The sequence below is a fragment of the Geotrypetes seraphini genome, chromosome 18, assembly GCF_902459505.1.
Source record: "Geotrypetes seraphini chromosome 18, aGeoSer1.1, whole genome shotgun sequence".
In the NCBI taxonomy this organism is placed as follows: domain Eukaryota; kingdom Metazoa; phylum Chordata; class Amphibia; order Gymnophiona; family Dermophiidae; genus Geotrypetes; species Geotrypetes seraphini.
In genome coordinates, this window is record NC_047101.1 from 13717873 (window position 1) to 13736296 (window position 18424).

The 18424-nt window shown below is 42.4% G+C and overlaps 1 protein-coding gene across 4 annotated transcripts in view; it reads right to left on the minus strand.

Annotated features, from left to right (window-relative positions):
* Window positions 1-18424, minus strand: part of PHYKPL (5-phosphohydroxy-L-lysine phospho-lyase) — a 52791-nt gene that overhangs the window by 15937 nt on the left and 18430 nt on the right. For all 4 annotated transcript variants that reach the window (XM_033926814.1, XM_033926815.1, XM_033926816.1 and 1 more), the window contains 6 exons: window positions 14041-14115; window positions 11340-11427; window positions 11132-11248; window positions 8350-8432; window positions 2436-2661; window positions 63-217 (listed from right to left, as the gene is read on the minus strand). In XM_033926814.1, the coding sequence (XP_033782705.1) occupies window positions 63-217; window positions 2436-2661; window positions 8350-8432; window positions 11132-11248; window positions 11340-11427; window positions 14041-14115 (744 nt within the window). The remainder of the gene's footprint in view (window positions 1-62; window positions 218-2435; window positions 2662-8349; window positions 8433-11131; window positions 11249-11339; window positions 11428-14040; window positions 14116-18424) is intronic.

The window sequence follows — 18424 nt, forward strand, 5'->3', positions numbered from 1 at the left end:
TACTTAAAATTAGACACAAGGCAAAACCGATCTATTAGAATTTAATTTGCCGAGGTCCTCACCTGATATCACCGATCATCCTATGCTTGGATTTCTGCCGATTTAGTAATTCCATCATGTAGGTTCCCACATCCGTAGCACGATGCATAAGTGCCTCCTTCTCGATGACATCGAGCACAGCTAAACCTATTGCACAAGATACTGGATTTCCCCCAAACTGGATACAGAAAGAAAAGCAGAGCCTTTGACAATAGAAAAAAATTTAAAAACAAAAAGAAGGACCTCCCCAGCATTACGTCACTTTGAATTCAGGCAACCTTCTCAGCTTTTGACCACTGCAGCACAGCTGAGATGAATTCAGGACAGGCAGTTCCTGAGTTACAGACGCCCAACTTAAGTACGACTCATACTTAAGAACGTGGTTGCAGCTTCATTTGATTTCACTGAGCAGCATTTCCAGTGGCATAGACGCCTACATTTCTCCTGCAGAAGATTCAGGAATGATGCATGGCCGCATTAAGAACAGAGTGTGGTTGTGCATGCTGTACCTTAAAGGGAACACTGGTAGGGACAGTCGGCCCTTTTGTCAGCTGGGAGCAGCAAGAATCTTAAAATCTACAAGTTCTGAGTTACATACAAATCCAACTTAAGAACAGCTTTAAAACGTTAACTTGTTCTTAACCCGCCTGTACATCAGACAGTACGAGCAAATAGGCTACAGCCCAAACACGTTAAAGCGTTTTGTGGGATTTTGCCTATTTGTGTGTGCTAACCCACAAGGGGATGCACTAGCTAGCGGGGTATGTGGAGGAGAGGGGTGGAGGAGAGTGGTTGTTTGTGTTAGCCAGCTAGTGTATTATAACTAGTGCACGCTAACCCAGTAATGCAGAAGCACTTAGGATCCCCTAAACAGGAAGCGGCAAATGCTCCTGCATTAACGGACTCTTTTATCAAGCTGAGCTAGAGATTTCTAGCGCGGTTTAGCTCAGTAAATGCTCTGACGCTCATAAAATTCATATGAGCGTCAGAGCATTTACTTCGCTGGCCCACACTAAAATCCTCTAGTGCTGCTTGAAAAGGGGGGGCAGGGAATGTTTTGCAGGTACCACAACTGCAAACAAAAAAGTTAAAAATCCCTATAAAATTGCTTGCTTAAACTTGGGCTTAGAATGTAGGAAAGTCCTGCGTTAAAATATTTTTTATTTATAAGTTTTCAAATTATACAATCAAGATTAACTTGTACAGAAAGAAGATTCAAAGGAAATAAAGTTTGTTCACCAATCCTTACAAAGCAATAAAAATAATTACACTTCTCCCTCGTTATTCGCGGGGGATAGGGGCAGAGCCGGACCGCGAATGGCGAAAAATCGCGAATATCCGGCTCTGACCCACCCCCGCCTCCCTTCTGCCTTCCCCTGGCATCCTGGCCTTACCTGGTGGTCTAGCTGGTTTTTGGGGCAGGAGCGATCTTCCTACGCTCCTGCCCCGTGCAGATAGCCATTAAGAAATGGCTGTGTGGAGTTCCCGTAGTCTCTCGAGAGGAAGATCGCTCCTGCCCCGAAAACCAGCTAGACCACCAGGTAAGGCCGGGATGCCGGGGGGAAGACAAAAATATGGGGTTTTTTCCCCTCCTCCCCCCCCCCCAAAAAAAAAATTGCAATTATGTGAAATCGCGAGTAGGGAAACCGCGAATGGGGAGGGGGAAGTGTAACTTAAATCTTCTCAAGTCCTCAATGAGATCCAAAATGTAATTACGGCGAGAAAAAAAAGATAATAATTCTTATAAGAAACTGATTAGCTAACTGAGGTTAGGGCATCTAATTTTTCATGTAGCACTATCCTTCTCCAGACGAGATAAAGACATAAATGTCAATTGGAGAGGCTCAAAGAAAACAAATTTCTGTGTTTTATAATGAATCACGCACTTACAGGGATGACGAAGAAAAAAGGTAGCCCCTAAAGCTAGAACACCAGGTCTTAATAACAAAAATTCTCTTCTACGCCTTTGTGTATCCCTTGCCAAATCTGGGAACATTTGTATTTTACAGCCTAAAAATTGTTTATGTTTTATTTTTATAGACTTGGGGGAAATTGGAGCCTTAGACCCCCCCCCCAGTGATAAGATTGCGTAAACAACAAAAACAAAGCAGGTTATCAAGGATAGAAATAAAATGCTGTAGATCAGATGTTAATGTGCTTATTTTGAAAATATCCATGCTTAACAACTTAAAAAGGCACCAAAGAGTCCTTTTACTAAGGCGTGCTAGCCGATTTAGCGCACGCGAAATGCTAACGCATCCATTATATTCTATGGATGCGTTAGCATTTAGTGCACGCTAAATCGGCTAGCACGCCTTAGTAAAAGAGGGGTTCCGTTATGAAAATTGAGAAAGATTTTGCAAGAGTACACATTAAAATAAAAATGTTTCACTTACTGTATTAAAATATTCCACTCCAGTTCCTGTAAATGCGTCTGCGATTTCTTTTGTCGTGACCGCACAGGCTATAGGGTGCCCATTGCCCATTGGTTTGCCCATAGTCACAATGTCGGGCACAAAGCCCTCGCCTTGAAGCTGAAATGCCCAGAAATGTTTGCCAACCCTGCCAAAACCAACTTGAATTTCATCAGCAACAAACACTCCTCCGGCTCCCCGTACATGTCTACAGTGAAATAAAAAAGTTTCACATGTTGCTTTGGCAATGACAGAGCTCAGTTCTACGGTATAACCAGCTTTTCAAAAGGTAAAGTGGATCACAGTAAAGTTGGCAATTGGATCCAGATGGCCCGATAGGCTCGATCCAGTCCTGGGTTTGCTCCCATTGCATGCAGGGACAAGTGGTCTTGCTTTTCTTAAGAACATAAGCAATGCCTCTGCTGGGTCAGACCTGAGGTCCATCGTGCCCAGCAGTCCGCTCACGCGGCGGCCCAACAGGTCCAGGACCTGTGCAGTAATCCTCTATCTATATCTCTCTATCCCCTTTTCCAGCAGGAAATTGTTCAATCCTTTCTTGAACCCCAGTACCGTACTCTGCCCTATTACGCTCTCTGGAAGCGCATTCCAGGTGAACACCACACGTTGGGTAAAGAAGAACTTCCTAGCATTCGTTTTGAATCTGTCCCCTTTCAACTTTTCTGATTGCCCTCTTGGGGAAATCGGAATTACAGGTCCCTGCATGCAGTGAGGTGATCCCAGGTCTGGATCAACCTTGTCAGGTGAATTCGGCAAACTAGCTGCAAGGCATATATCTCCCCAGTCACGTCCTTGTTTATCCACACCAATACTGTCAGTACATCAGGAGGGTCATGGGACTTATGCATACGTACGTATTAGAGAGTTGCACAGGGACAGAAATTTTGCCCATTCCCAATGGGAATCTAACCCATCCTCACCTGTACCCGCTAAGAGCCATTCTGCTCCCACAATTAATCTCCATCCTTTCCTGTAACCACAGGAGTCAACACTATTACTTGCTCACAGCCCCCTCCCATTTCCTCCCAACCCCAATGGTCTCCTGCGTTTTTCTGGATGGTATTCTCTATTCAACCAATGAGTGTTCCAAGCCTCAATCTGGTGTTCCAGTTGCCTCTCTGGGCATTCCAAACCTCATTCTGGATTCACCAGAGATTTTAACTACACTCCTGCAAGAATCCCCGGGGCAACCTCTTCCTTCTCCTTGGGAATCCTGTGGAACTTCTTCCATACCTGTGGGAGTTCCGCAGGATTCCTTTAATCCCCATTTCCATGCAGCTCTCTAAACAATACATATGGACCTGTTCCCGAGAATTTGGTTTTGAAATTTTATGTTCTATGTAAAAAGGCTGCAATTCTATTCAAATACATATAGCACAACAAAATTCTCTACATCGACTGTAGTGGCATCATACAAATGAGAAAGTTAAAACAATTTTAAAATTTACTACTTTTGAACGCTTTTTATCTTATGCAGATTATCATGATGGTACAATGTTTCATATATGTTTGTTCCTGTGATCCGTTTCTGTATTTTTTGGGGAGGGGAGGGGAGCTGCCCATTCATTCCCTCTTCTTGCTAGCTCAGTCAGAACCCAGGCTGAATTCTGATGGCAGAAGCCTTCGTATGCAAAATGTATGGGATGATGTTAATAAACCATGCCCTTGCTTCTAGTCTGGTCACTGCACCAGTGATCCAAAGACCGGAAGCCAGAAAACGAGGCTCCATCTAGAACTTTGTACAGTGGGCTCCAATTCCAGCCAGGAGGTGTTACAGCTCCTCTTCTTCCCCTTAACCCAGTCCTTGGCCACAGACCCGATCTGGGAACGAAACTAAGGATGTGCCACTTGTCAACTGAGCCACCGGGCTGGCCCCTAATTTGTACTTGCAGGTTCTTCTGAAAGCTCATGTTATAATGCACTTTAATATACCCCACATGCTGCATGTATGTTGCTAGCAGTGGCATAGGAAGTGGGGGTGGGGGAGTGGTCCTCTCCAGGTGCGGTCCTCTCCACCCTCCCCATGCCCCTTCCTTCGTACCTCTTCAATTTTCCCTTCACGAGCAGCAAGACGAACTTGCTGCAAGCGTCGGTGTTGCCTCTCCAACTTCCAGGAAGTGACATCAGAGGGATAGCCAACATGACGCAGGCAGCAAATTCGTGAGGTTGCTCGCACCTGGAACATTAGAACAGTATGGGAGAAGGGAAGGGGGCCCCACTCACCCTCGCTACGCCACTGGTTGCTGGAACTTTTCCATAGAAGTATTACAAATGGCAATCAAGAATCTTTCCCACCTGCTGCCAGATTGCAAACTTGATTTTCTTGATGTCTGAAAGCAGGTGACATTTGTGGATTGGGCACTTTCGGGGAAAATGATATCATCCCTTTTTGTGCTTAGTTTAAGGGCCCTTTTACTTAGCCACGATAAGCAATTAACGTCTGGTTTGCACCACGTCCACTTCTAGTGCAGTGTTGCGTAAAGGGGCTTTGCAGTATTTTTGTGGCTAACGCCCAGTTAACCACATGCCAAGTGTTTTTTTTGGCAGGGGGCATAGCATGGGTTGACAATGAGCGCAGAAAATGTTTTGTAGTTAACATACTGTATTTACCACAGGTTAACGGCCAAACACAGTTAACGCAGAACCACTTTCTGTCTGCTAATAGGAGGTACCAACCAAGTGCTTCGTGTAGACACCATGCATTAGTCTGAAAATTAAAAAAAATATATAATGAGAATGCCCCCGGTAGCTGCCATGTTAAATTTGTAGCTACTTTAGTAAAAGGGGCTGCTTTTAACTCCTAATTCTTGTAAAGTATCTGTGTCTGCCTTATCATTTCCTCTGTGAGAAATTCCCTAACTCCTATTTGTCCTGTTTGTATGTTTTGATTAGATTGTAAGCTCTATTGAGCAGGGATTGGTCTCTTACATGTTTAATGCACAATGCTGCGAATGTCTGGTAGTAAAAAGGGTCCCTTAATTATTGGATGTTTTTATTTGCAGGATTCTTGATTAGTTGGGCTTTAAGACTGTTTTATAGATACATTTAGCACTTTTAGCGATCCCTCTTGCAAATCCGCAGTAGCGATACCTGGCGTGACAAATGCGACGTGTGCTTCATGGCATTTGCCACGCGGGGATCACTACTGCGGCTTTTTAAAAAGGAGCCTTTAGTGTTTAATGGGATAGAAACATTTTTAAAATAAAATACAGGACTGAGCGACCTGTGGAAAAAAAAAGATTAAAGTTTGTAGTGGTTATTTTTATATTTCATCATATTTTAAAAATTGTATCCATTTTTGTAAAACTCCACTTCACTAATAATAATAATAAAAAAATGAGTTGCATCTTAAAACCTTGGTCTATATTTGTACCAGTTTTCTAAATCTAGCCAAAATAGCCAGGTTTTGACTAACCGCCCCCCCCCCTTATACAGAACCGTAGCGTGGTTTTTAGCGCCGGCCGAGGTGGTAACAGCTCTGACATAGGAATTCTATGAGCGTCAGCGCTGTTACCGACACTAAAAACCGCACTTCAGTCTTGTAAAAAAAAAAAAAAAGGGGGGGGGAAATAGGAATACATGATAATTTCTGATATCAATCTGCCCCAGTATAAATTTTTAACTTTGGGATCCTTTTACTAAGCTACAGTAAGCGCCAGCACATACCACAGCTTAAAATGTAATACTGTAGGATGCACTCAGATGTCCTATGGCAAATTTCTTGTAGCATCTGAGGCGTTTCCTCCTACACTTCCCCCTCCCCATTCGCGGTTTCTGCACTCGCGATTTCACATAATCACAATTTTTTTCTGGGGAGGGGGAAAATTTTAAAAAACATTTTTTACCTCCCTGCCGCCTTCCCGGCCTTACCTGGTGGTCTAGCGGGCTTTCGGGGCAGGAGCGATCTTTCTACGCTCCTGCCCCGTGCAGATCGCCATGAGGAAATGGCTGCTGGGAGTTCCCGTCGTCGTCTCAAGAGACTACGGGAACTCACAGCAGCCATTTCCTCATGGCGATCTGCACGGGGCAGGAGCGTAGGAAGATCGCTCCTGCCCCGAAAGCCCGCTAGACTACCAGGTAAGGCCGGGAAGGCGGCAGGGAGGTGGGGATGGGTCAGAGCCGGATAATCGTGGCTTTTCGCCATTCACGGTCCGGCTCTCCCGCGAATAACGAGGGAGAAGTGTATTGAGTTTCACTGGTTTGAATTAGCGTGTAGTTATAGTGAAATAATTTTTATTAGAGCCAACAATAGAACACAGATGACAAATTCAGCCAGAGAAATAGGACTCCAAACAAGTTTTAAGGAAAACATCCCCCACCCACTCCCAACCCCCCAAGTCCAAAGTTCCCAACGCCAAATCCAAAAAAATAAGTAAACATAGTAGATACGAAGAGAATGGGGCAGCAAGTAATACACTCAGCAATTTAAAATACGACTTCTGGCCACAGGAGTCATTGTATTCCAAAAAGGCTCCCAGACAGCTGTAAATTGCTTTCCCCGCAAAGTGGAGAAATCAGAAATGTCCCGACATTCCCAGGATAAAAGAATCATCTGTGTTTCGCCAGAACGGGATATCAGGAGCTTCCAAGTCCAACCATTTCAAGAAAATACACTTCAACGCCATCAGAATGGATTAGCGTGTAGTTATATGTTCACGAGAGGTTAAGGTAGCATTTTCCACCAGTGTGTATTTAAACTGGAAATCTTGTTCTGTATGACTGTGAATTGAGTTTCCAGTTCCCCATTTTTTGTTTTGTCATACAAATTCCTTACTTGTACATACTAAAAAATATTTAATTAACAGGGAATGTCTTGGGGGAGGGGCATAGAGTGGTGTTTCTATGTCATCAGTTAGTATAGCCATATTGCTGCCCACTAAGGCCCATATTCTATAAACAGCGCCCTTCTGACGCCTGTTAAGTCCAAAATGCCACTTAAAAGTGGACTTAAAAGAAAATTCATGGCGCCCGCCAGTGCCTAAAAAGAAAATGGTGCAGGAATCGCACCTCCGGAGGCACTTTTACGACACCTCATGCCACTGCAGGCGTGGCTAACGCCGGAAGTGGCGTTAGGCGCTATAAAGCGCCTACGTAGGTGTGATTCATGTCCAAGGTAGGCACTGTAAATGTAGGCCTTGAAAACCCGGGCCCACATTTCCGGCACCTACCTTTGCCAGAGGTGATTGGCAGCCGACAACGGTGCCATTTAGAGAATCCAGACCTAACTGATTAGCATGTCAGCTCTTTATCACCTACAAACTGCCTTTATAAAGGCATTTAATACATTCCAATTAATTAAATTAAATTGTTGATAAGTGATATATATATATATATTTATGTTTAAATCTTTCTATTAGAAAACAGACACCAGCAAAACAAAAGTCAAATTTTTTCAAAAGTATCTACCCACCATGGAGGACTGTACTCTTATATCCTCCACAGGGACACCAAGGAACAAGGACCCCACCCTAACACCCCTCCCAATTCCCCCCCGAACAGTGTACAGACCAGTATCAAAACTTATACAGGTAGGCCTTTATACAATTGAAGTCTGTTCAAAATACGGCTACGACTCTGCAGACAAAATGTTATATAGATAGATAGATAGATTTTTAAATAGCAACATTAGTACATGGCCATTAATGTTAAATATATATATATTTTTTTTACTGCAGTAGTAAAAAGGCCAAGATATATATACTACTGCAGTAAAAAAATAAAACAACCCCCCCACCTAAAAAAAAAAAAAAAAAAAGAGGCCTTAGTGCATGGGGAAAAAACCCACTAAGGCCTCTTTTTACAGCAGCTTAGGAAAAGGACTCCTAAATTTATAATGCAATGTAAAAAAAATAAAAAACCTGATAACGATTCTACTTACCCTGCCACCTTCTGAAAATAGCCAGCGGGTGGAATGATATGGCCTGCGACGCTAGGCAGTGACTCAGCAAAAAATGCTGCAATCTGTAAAGCGACAGAACAACTGTAAGGAATTTCATTCAACATACTTCTATACCACTTAAGTCCCAAGAGCTCAAAGTGGAAAAACAAGCAACGCATCACAGTACAAATGACAGTATATAAGTTCTGGCAGCTCTGACCTTTTCAATGCATCTCTAGAATCAGGAGTGGTACCAGAGAACTGGAGAAGGGCAGATGTGGTCCCTCTCCACAAAAGTGGAAGCAGGGAGCTACAGGCCAGTAAGTCTGACTTCTGTGGTAAGTAAATTAATAGAAACGCATTTAACACAGAGAATAGTAACATTTCTGGAATCCTGTGGGTTTCAGCACCCAAGGCAACATGGATTCTTGTCAGACAAAACTGATCAATTTCTTTGACTGGGTGGCCAGAGAATTGGATAGAGGGAGTGCGCTAGATATGATGTATTTAGGTTTTAGAAAAGCCTTTGACGTTGTTCCACAAAGGCATCTAATAAATAAATAAACAGAGTGCCCTTGGGATGGGCTCCCCCAAGTGTTGGACTGAGTCAGAACTGGTTGAGTGGAAGGCGATAGAGGGTAGTGGTCAATGGAGATCTCTCTGAGGAAAGGGATGTTACCAGTGGTGTGCCTCATAGTTTGGTTCATGGGCCTGTTTTTTTAAACATTTTTGTAAGCGATATTGCTAAAGGACTGTCAAGTAAGATTTGTCTTTTTGCAGACGATACCAAAACCTGCACTAGAGTAGACACTCCTGATGGTATGAATAACATGATGAAGGAACATTGCTCTGAAATTTGGCAACTAAGATTTAATGCTAAGAAACACAAGTCGGACATTTGGGCTGCAAAAGCCCAAGGTACAGTTTAGGGGGTGAAGAACTTTTGTGCATGAAAGAAGAGCGGGTCTTGGGTGTGACCATATGTGATGATCTAAAGGCGGTCAAACATATCTCCAGGACCTCCTAAAGCAGAAGCGGTGGTGGATGGCTAGCAGACGTAGGTTCTGAACAAGCTTGCTCGCGGCCTGTCCTGCCAGAGTTTCCCTCTGCCGCGTCACCGATGATGCGGTAAAGGGAAGCCCTGGCGGGGCAGGCCTGTTCAGAGCCTACGTCTGCTAGCCATCCACCGCGGGGTGGGAGGGGGAGAAACTGTTAACGGAAATCTGTGAGTTCAATTTTGGGAGGGAAATGAATCGATTCACCGAAGTGAATCAATTCGAATTGGGCAACACTAACTCCAACTGCTTGCTCAATTTTCACACTGGCCCATCATATCAACACAAGGTGGAGAGTGGTCGGAGGAAACCACCAAACTAAAAAGATAAGAGCACTCATCCTCAAAAATATAGACATTAAGACATTCAAACATTAGTTTGCTATATAGTCACAAGACAAGCTCCAGTTAAGAAGCAAAAGAAAATGCACAGTGTTGGCACAAATACAGTATCAAATTTCCAAGTTGATTATTTCTTTGATATACCGTCTTATCAAAAAAAGTATCTAGACGGTTTACAAACATAAAAAAAACCCCCAAAAAACCACATGTAAACAAAAAAGAAGATAAAAAAAATAATATCCACACATGACAATTACAATTTGTAGAGGGGAAGATCATATCTGTCATTAAAACAGAAGATATGGATACAGACTCTAGGGTTATGGTTTGCATTGTATTGTTTCAAGAAGATACTCATTTACAAGTTTAAGTCTTGCTTAATATTTTACAGGTTTACATTTCCTTTTGCTTGTTAACGTTTTGAGGTTTCATTTTTGCATTCTGGCAGGAAGGAGCCAAACTATGGCTGCAGTCCTGGAGTCAACATTGACAAGCACAGCTGACCTGGGGGAGCAGCCTGATGGGGGTGCTGTGGGGAAGAAAGGAGAGGAGACGGTGGAGCTGTAATGGCCGACACCACTGACTAAGGAGACTTGCCAAGCAGAATATGGAGCCAGCGTTCATGACAACACCAGCTCTGGAAGATTAGTTGAAGAGAGGACCTCTGGCAAATAGGCAGGCACGCTGTAGGAAGGTGTATGGAGGCCAACTCATGACATACTGAGAGGGATAGACAGGGTGGGGGGGGGCCAAGGATAAGAACAGCTGCAGACTGGATACTGCTGTAGCCTTATATGTAAAAAAGAGGCCGAGGGACACAGTGCTGGGGCATGATTAAGGGAGGGCACTGCATAAAGACCTGGGAAAGAATCTCCCCCCCCCATCCCCTGTGAATATAGCCATTCCTACTAAATTCCACCTAGGAAGGAAAAATCTCATTGAAGATTACAAAGTGTTAGGAATCTAAAAATAGCCCTCTTTTCGGGAACTACTGGTATGTTTGCTAGCATGCAGTTTGAGCTAGGGGGGGAAAAAGGCATTTTAGACAGCATTTCTTTTTGAAGTACCAACTTTGCCCCTTCCTATGCCTCTTCTCCCCTGGATCACTCATGGGAAAAGTCAAAAGTCTCCCCACTTCTACCCCCCAAAGACCGAGCTTGAAAGAAAAGCTTCAGTTTACTAACCTGCGTTAACATTTTAACATACAATATTAGTAAGTGATTCCAAGTGACAATAATGGGATCTGTATTAACTTGTGTTACATGGGCGGAAGGAAATATTAATGAAGCTTACTAAGAATATAAGAAGAGGGAGCGGAGGGGCACGGATATCATGTTCAGGAAACAACGTTCAGCACGGTCTCACAAACCCCTCTATTGTGCAGACCTTGCGATTCTTTCCTTGAGCCTCGTCAATGGCTTTTTCCACTTCACTGGCATAGGCCGCTCCTGCATCTTCATGATCCTCTCTGTATGGCCCCCTGTAAGTGTCGGGGAGAGGCACCTGAGTAGAGACATGGTACAGTTAGCATATGGGGCCTTCTTCCAAGACCAGGCTGAAAATTAGCAACAATCTGGTTTACTGCAGTACGTACCACGTGAACCCACTCCTTCTGTCCATCCAGTTTCCTGAATTTATATGGGCTTATGTCAATTAAAGACGTCAGATGTCCGTGGTAAGCACTTAAAAGAAGCACAAACGTATTTCTTTTTTTAGAATGTTTTATCTAAAACGTATACTGTGCACAACATGAAATCACCCCTTGTCTAGCAACAGTCTGTACCTAAATGTAATTTGCCTTGAACTAGCACTGCAAAAAAAATATGAGAAACTTAAGAGCAATGCCCCTACCAGAAGGTGATGTTTACCATGGCAGCAGTAGGTAGGTGTGGCCATTAAAACGGGGACCCAAATTTATCAACGGCTGGGCTCTCTCTAGAACAGGGAGCTCTCAACCCCAGTCCCTGGGACATACCCAGGCAATAGGGTTTTCAGGACAATCTGAATATTCACAAGAAAGATTTGCATACAATAGAAACAGTGCATGCAGATCTATTAAATGCATATTCATTGTGGGTATCTTAAAAACCCGATGGGCTGGGTGTGTCCCAAAGACTGAGCAGAGAACTGCTGCTGTAGAAACGGGGGGAAAACCTATAAGGCCCCTTGACAAGACCCTGAACTTGCAAACACTACCCCTCACACGCTTCTGTAATGAAAGCTAACAGTTAGGTTGGGATGAAGCCAGGAACAGTGGCCAGTGTTCCTGGCTTAGTATATTAAAAAGCACCGGACTTCAGATAAGCCACATAGTTAAAATGGGCTTCTACCACCTAAAACTACTGTGGCAATTAAAATCTGTGCTGAGTGCAGATAACCTAGCAAAACTAATTCGTGCTTTTATTACTAGTTGGCTAGATTACTGTAACACATTATTTTTAGGGTCAAGCATAGCCAACCTCCCACCTACAGCTAATCCAAAACCTTGCGGCCAGGCTTCTAACCAGTGTGTGCTGTACTGACCACATTACGCCAGTACTATTTGAATTACACTAGCTGCTGATAACCAAACAAATTTAATTTAAGATGCTTCGTCTAATCTTCAAAGCCTGGTATCTTCATCTTCCAGAATATCTGTACAAAAATCTGGCCAGATATCAACCTCTTAAGATCAACCTCTAAGATCATCTCAACATGACCGATTTGAAATCCCAGGCCTGAGAGATAAAACTACAATCAACTAAAAAGAGCCTTTTCAGATGCGGGTCCTAATCTGTGGAACTCCATACTTCAAGGATTCATTGAAGAAATCCTCTACCTTTCATTCCGGAACCAAAGATTAAATAAACTTGGAAACCAACTGAAATCAACTCTGTTCCGCCAACACTAAAGAACCCTATGCGATTACTCACCATAGTCTGCGTATGAGCGTTGAGCATTTACAACAGGGATCTCAAAGTCCCTCCTTGAGGGCCGCAGTCCAGTCAGGTTTTCAGGATTTCCCCAATGAATATGCATTGAAAGCAGTGCATGCCCATAGATCTCATGCATATTCATTGGGGAAATCCTGAAAACCCGACTGGATTGCGGCCCTCAAGGAGGGACTTTGAGATCCCTAATTTACAACAGTGACTAATTCTTACTGATCTTTCTCTGATTCTCATATCTTCATTGCCCCTCCTGTGCTTTCATGCCCTCTATCGACCCTTTCGCCTTTTTTCTACCCTCTGATGGTTTGTAAACATGCAACTCTTACCCCTAATGTATTTTAGTTTGGGGGGGGGGGTTGTAACCTCCACTTCTATTGTAATAGTACTGTAAACGCTTAATACGTACTAGCGGTATATTAAATGTAATAAATCCAATCCAATAAACACCATGGACTAGATTCTATAAATAGAGCATAGCGCTATCCTATTAAAACGGCACTCAAGGTTAGTTCTGTTACGTCCTGGATTCCATACACTAGGGGTCTCAATCAAAATAGCTGCACTTGTTTTAAAGAGCCATCCTCTTCAGACACTTAGTGATTTTAATAAATTCAAAAAAGATCAATACACTATCTCAGTGGAATAACAGAGGTATAACAGTTCTAATTTGTTATATAGGGGATGTCAGATTGACTTAATGAGTTTACTAACTCGTTGGGTCTGTCAATTCTTCATTCATCCCTATTTCCTAGAGTCTTCATCTTCATCTTATTATCTTGTTTCATTTGCAAAATTAGTTGTAAATAATTTAGATAACTTAGCTTTTAAGTAGTACTATTTCATTATTCAATTGTATTTCTCCAGCACTTCAGTTATTCTCCCCTTTGCCGACTCTAGTAAATAGGGATGAATGAAGAATTGACAGACCCGACGAGTTAGTAAACTCATAAGGTCAATCTGACATCCCATATATAATAAATTAGAACTGTTATACCTCTGTTATTCCACTGAGATAGTGTATTGCGTTAAAGAGCCATTTCATATTTTTACTCCGTGAAACAATGAAACCTGGTAAACATTTTGCACCTTAGTGAAATACACAGAACACAAGTAAACCAAGTATTGAATATGTCAAACATGATTATCTGTAAACATGCCCCCCTAAAAAAAAAAAAAAAACCAAACAACAATCCATAAAAGTAATAAAATTAACAAAAAAAGCACTGTTTTCATGAATAAAGCTAAATCATGCAAATGTGGAACTGGCCTGATATTTGCTGAAGGGATACTACTGACAGGAGCACAGTTTCAGCCACCAAACAGCTTTAGATATTAAATGCTGAAGTGTTACTGGACGGTACTTACTGGTCCAAAACAATGACATCCTGATGATTAGTGTATTGACGGGCTAGACGCAGGGCGAGGTCATTCGCTTCAGATCTGAAATATAAAATGAAAGGCATCATAAAGTTTGAATTTCAGCCCATCGTGAAAATAAACCAACACTAAAGATTCCAGAGTACTATTAACCCAAGCTCCCCATCAAAGAGCAGGAGCAAATCTGCCATCGTCTACACAACACATGAAGGGGTACTTTTACTAAGCTGTGGTAAAACTGGCCTTAGGGCATCCTGAGTCATTCCCTCTGATGTGTGACATGTCAGAGGAAAGACCCTGCGGGGCTGTCCACGAGCAGCCTGTTTTGAGTGTTGCTTCCTGCTGACTAGCTGCTGCTTCGGGTAAATGGAGGGAGGGAGCAAGGGATTGCCGCCTGCTTCTGCTGCTTTGAGGCTTGAGGGAAGGGGGTTGTGACTCAGGACTAAACTAAACTAAACTAAACCTTAGGTTTGTATACCGCGCCATCACAAGCGTAGAGCTCAGCACGGTTTACAGGGTTAGGTTGAAAAGGAGCTACAATGAAGGGTTATAGGAAAGGAGCTAGGAAGATAAAGAGGGACAGGGTACCAAAGAGCGGGAGGTGTTAGATTTTTGAAAAGAGCCAAGTTTTCAGGCGTTTGCGGAAGGATTGGAGGGAGCTTGAAATTCTGAGCGGGGATGTGAGGTTGTTCCAGAGTTCTGTGGTTCTAAAGGGGAGGGATGTTCCTAGTTTTCCTACGCGGGATATACCTTTTGCAGAGGGGAATGATAGTTTCAGTTTTGGGAAGGATCTAGTGGAATTAGGGTTAAAGGAGTTCCAGAAGAGTGCAATGCCGGTGCTTCAGGGTGGGAGGGAGGGAATCGAGTTCTGGCAGACACTCCTCGTACAGTACTGTATTATATAGTAACTCTCAGGCAACCAGAAAATCAGTTATCTGGCATCCATCAATCCCCATGGGTGCCGGATAACTGAGATACATCTAGTAGTTTTTCTACAATACAATGAGAAGATCATCACACAAGACCCACCAGTATGCTCACTGAAGTGGAGCTTTGCCTGTACTCAATAAGCAAGCTGTGTTTGGATGCCCACCTGCCAGATCTAATAAGCTTCTCTGCTCCTGATTCATTCATGGCCCATTTATGCTCTAAGTAGCCAGAGGAAATGTTACAAGTGCACAACAGCAGAATGAAATGGGGGGGGGGGGCGGACAAGTTACTGACCATGATTGGCAGCACAGCACCCTGAACCTAATGCCAGCTCAGCGAAGAAAACGAAAGCGGCCAGGGTCTTTGGGCTACTCTTCCCCCCATGGAAAACCCAGCAGCTTTGGTGAACTTCACATCCAAAAGGGCCTTTAATTTAGAACACAAGCACAATAAAAGAAAACAAAAACCTCCACAGAAACTAGAAACACACAAAGTGGAGTCGGTCTTGGTACTGTTGTAACCGTGGTAGTCAAGCATGCTTAGTGGGTGAGAGAGAGTGTCTCTAATCTTACAGTCTTCTTGTCAAGACCCTTTATGCTTGCAACCCAACAGTCTGTGTTTTGGTGATGGAGAGCCTTCTTCAGGGGTCATGTGGTCAACAAATCAAGGATTGTTGGGTGTTCCGCCACGTATTTCTGTCAAGTGGGATGATCAGTGACACTCAGAAAAGCACACAGACTATATAAAGCCTAAACAATAACACTTTATTACATGTATAGATAAATATAAAAATAGAATAACATCACCGTATTTCCGGCCATCACCATCCCTCACAATCGGGAATCCGCAACGATTGATAGGAGAGGAGAACCAAACCGGGCTGTCCCTTGGTTGCAACGAAACTGGATTCATTTGCTATGGGCTGAGTTTGTCTCTTTTATAGAGAAAAACTGCTGCCCTCTTAGTAAGACAGCCAGTTCTGGTCTTTTGTTATCTGTTTTGGCAACTCCTAGGTCAAAAAGGTCAAGATAGCAGATACTTGTCACTATCCCTTTCTTTTTGATGTAGTTTCCCATCTGTCTTTACTGATGATCATCTGGTTTTACTGTCCTTTGAAGATCAATGAGGTCAGGATGTTAGCTCAGCTGTCCTTTTGAGATCTAGGAGGTCAGATCTCAGATAAGCAAGGTTATTGTAGAGACCATCTGGTCTTACTGTCCTGTGGAGATCAAAGAGGTCAGGATCTCAAATAAGCAAGGAGGTGTTGCAGTTTATTGTCTCTTTGATGCTATCCAGTTGTCACTCAAATAAAGGAAGTCAGGATAGGTGTTGCACTGTCTCTTTGATGCTATCAAGGTGTTTCAGAGGCCATCCTTTTGGTGTTGTCAAGGTAACACTCAGGACAAAGAGGTCAGATAAGCAGACTTGAGGAGACATGTCACGTATTATGCTGAGTCCATTTACTCCCTGGGCATAACATTTCACCCTTGGATCCTTAAGTCTGCTCCCATAAAAAGTCCTCCTAATAAAGGGAGAGGATGTCCGTTTGTATACACAATCGTTTGTATAAATAATAGGTAAACCCACCATTAAGAAATGTTAAACATACTGAAAAGGGAGCTTGAATAGCAGGAATTAACCGTACTGCTAGCAACACATACATTTTTATGTAATATTTAACCTTGAGGTTGAATGGTAACACGTATGTTTTGTTCTGTTCATCTGTTTGTTGCCCATAGTAGCAAAGGCATCACAGTGAAAGGACACATTATTGTAGAGTTCCTTACATCAAATAACCGTAAGCAACCCTTCACATGAGAAATCAGAACATTGTTTTATATCAAAAATTCCACCATGTTCTATCTAAGGGCGTGGATTTATTAAATAATACAAAAATCAATGAGTTATTTCGTAATTGTAACTGCTGGATAAAGTTAATTCTTTGTTGTATAAAAGACAAAACACGAATCTCACAAATAGTCCACGGTAAGGCTGAAGAAACATTACTATCTAAAGTATATTGCTGTATGATTAACAACATGTCATATCTTAGGGTTAGTTCATGATTATGTACAGTATTTGGCACCCATTCACCTTTCCATCTAAATACCTCTGCTTCTCTGGAGCCAAAATATGCTTGTTTGCCAGCCAGTATTTACTATACCTCAGGTTAAATTATTTCCTTATGTTCTCAACTGGTATGTTTGCAGTCTCTAATATTTCTTGCTAATTAGGCCTTTCACTTGAAAGTATCACGTATCGGGAATCATGAAAATTAATAATCTTATTAATATTATAATTGTGCTCTTACTCATGGCATACATTTAGGGTAGCTTCATATTCACCATCGATCACCGCACTTATCTGGTATCCCGTTTTTCTTAGTAGCTTAGTAGCTTAGTAGGGTCTGGCTATGCTCCAGTTTCAATAGGCTTGCTATGCCACTCACATGCCTTCACTCACGTAAGATTCCAGTGCACCACCCCCAGAGACCAGCCCTAATGTGAAGCGGCAGGATATAGGCTCACTTCTATTCTCAAGTCGGTGCCCCATAATTGCATCATGGCACGGCACGATATGTCTGGTTGCGTGTCATCATCTTCTCGATCTGGTGAAATTTTTTCTTAACCCAGCATGTTAGCCAAATCATCAGAATGAGAGAGCAGAGCTGACCAATTTTATCACAAAAGGATGAAAGTCTATATGGAATAACATTTCCCAGTACGTGATTTTCCAAGGAAAATATTTCATCATGACTGTTTAGCTTCAATGCTTTAGTTACAATAAACACCCCTAGTGGTAAAAGATAAGAGAAAAAGGAGAAAAACCACTTTATGTGCAGAAGGTGATAACATGTGACACAATACTTGTGTGTAAAGTAGTATTTGTGTGAGATGAGAGAAACAACACTAATGCACTTAAAGGTATTCTGTAGGACATTCAGAAAATACACCTTTTTATGTTCTGGACATAATTATTATGTCATTTAAGAGAGACCATACACACGTACAGAATGTGATAACATTTGACACAATACTTGTGTGTAAGGTAGTATTTGTGTGAGATAAGAGAAACAACACTAATGCACTTAAAGGTATTCTGTAGGACATTCAGAAAATACACCTTTTTATGTGCTGGACCTAATTATTATGTCATTTAAGAGAGACCATACACACGTACAGAATGTGATACCAAAATAACTTATGTCAGAGATGTGCACTGCACTGTTTATACCTGGTAAGTTAAATAAAGATAGACCATTTTTTATTTTATTTAGCAACTATCAAATACCAATGAACACCATTTTACCAGGTATAAAGCTTTCTAATTTTTCTCTTCAGATATCCTTTTATAATATAACCCCTAACTAAATTATCATTGGGCTGTATAGAAACATAGAAAGATGACGGCAGAAAAGTGCCAAGGCCCATCAAGTCTGCCC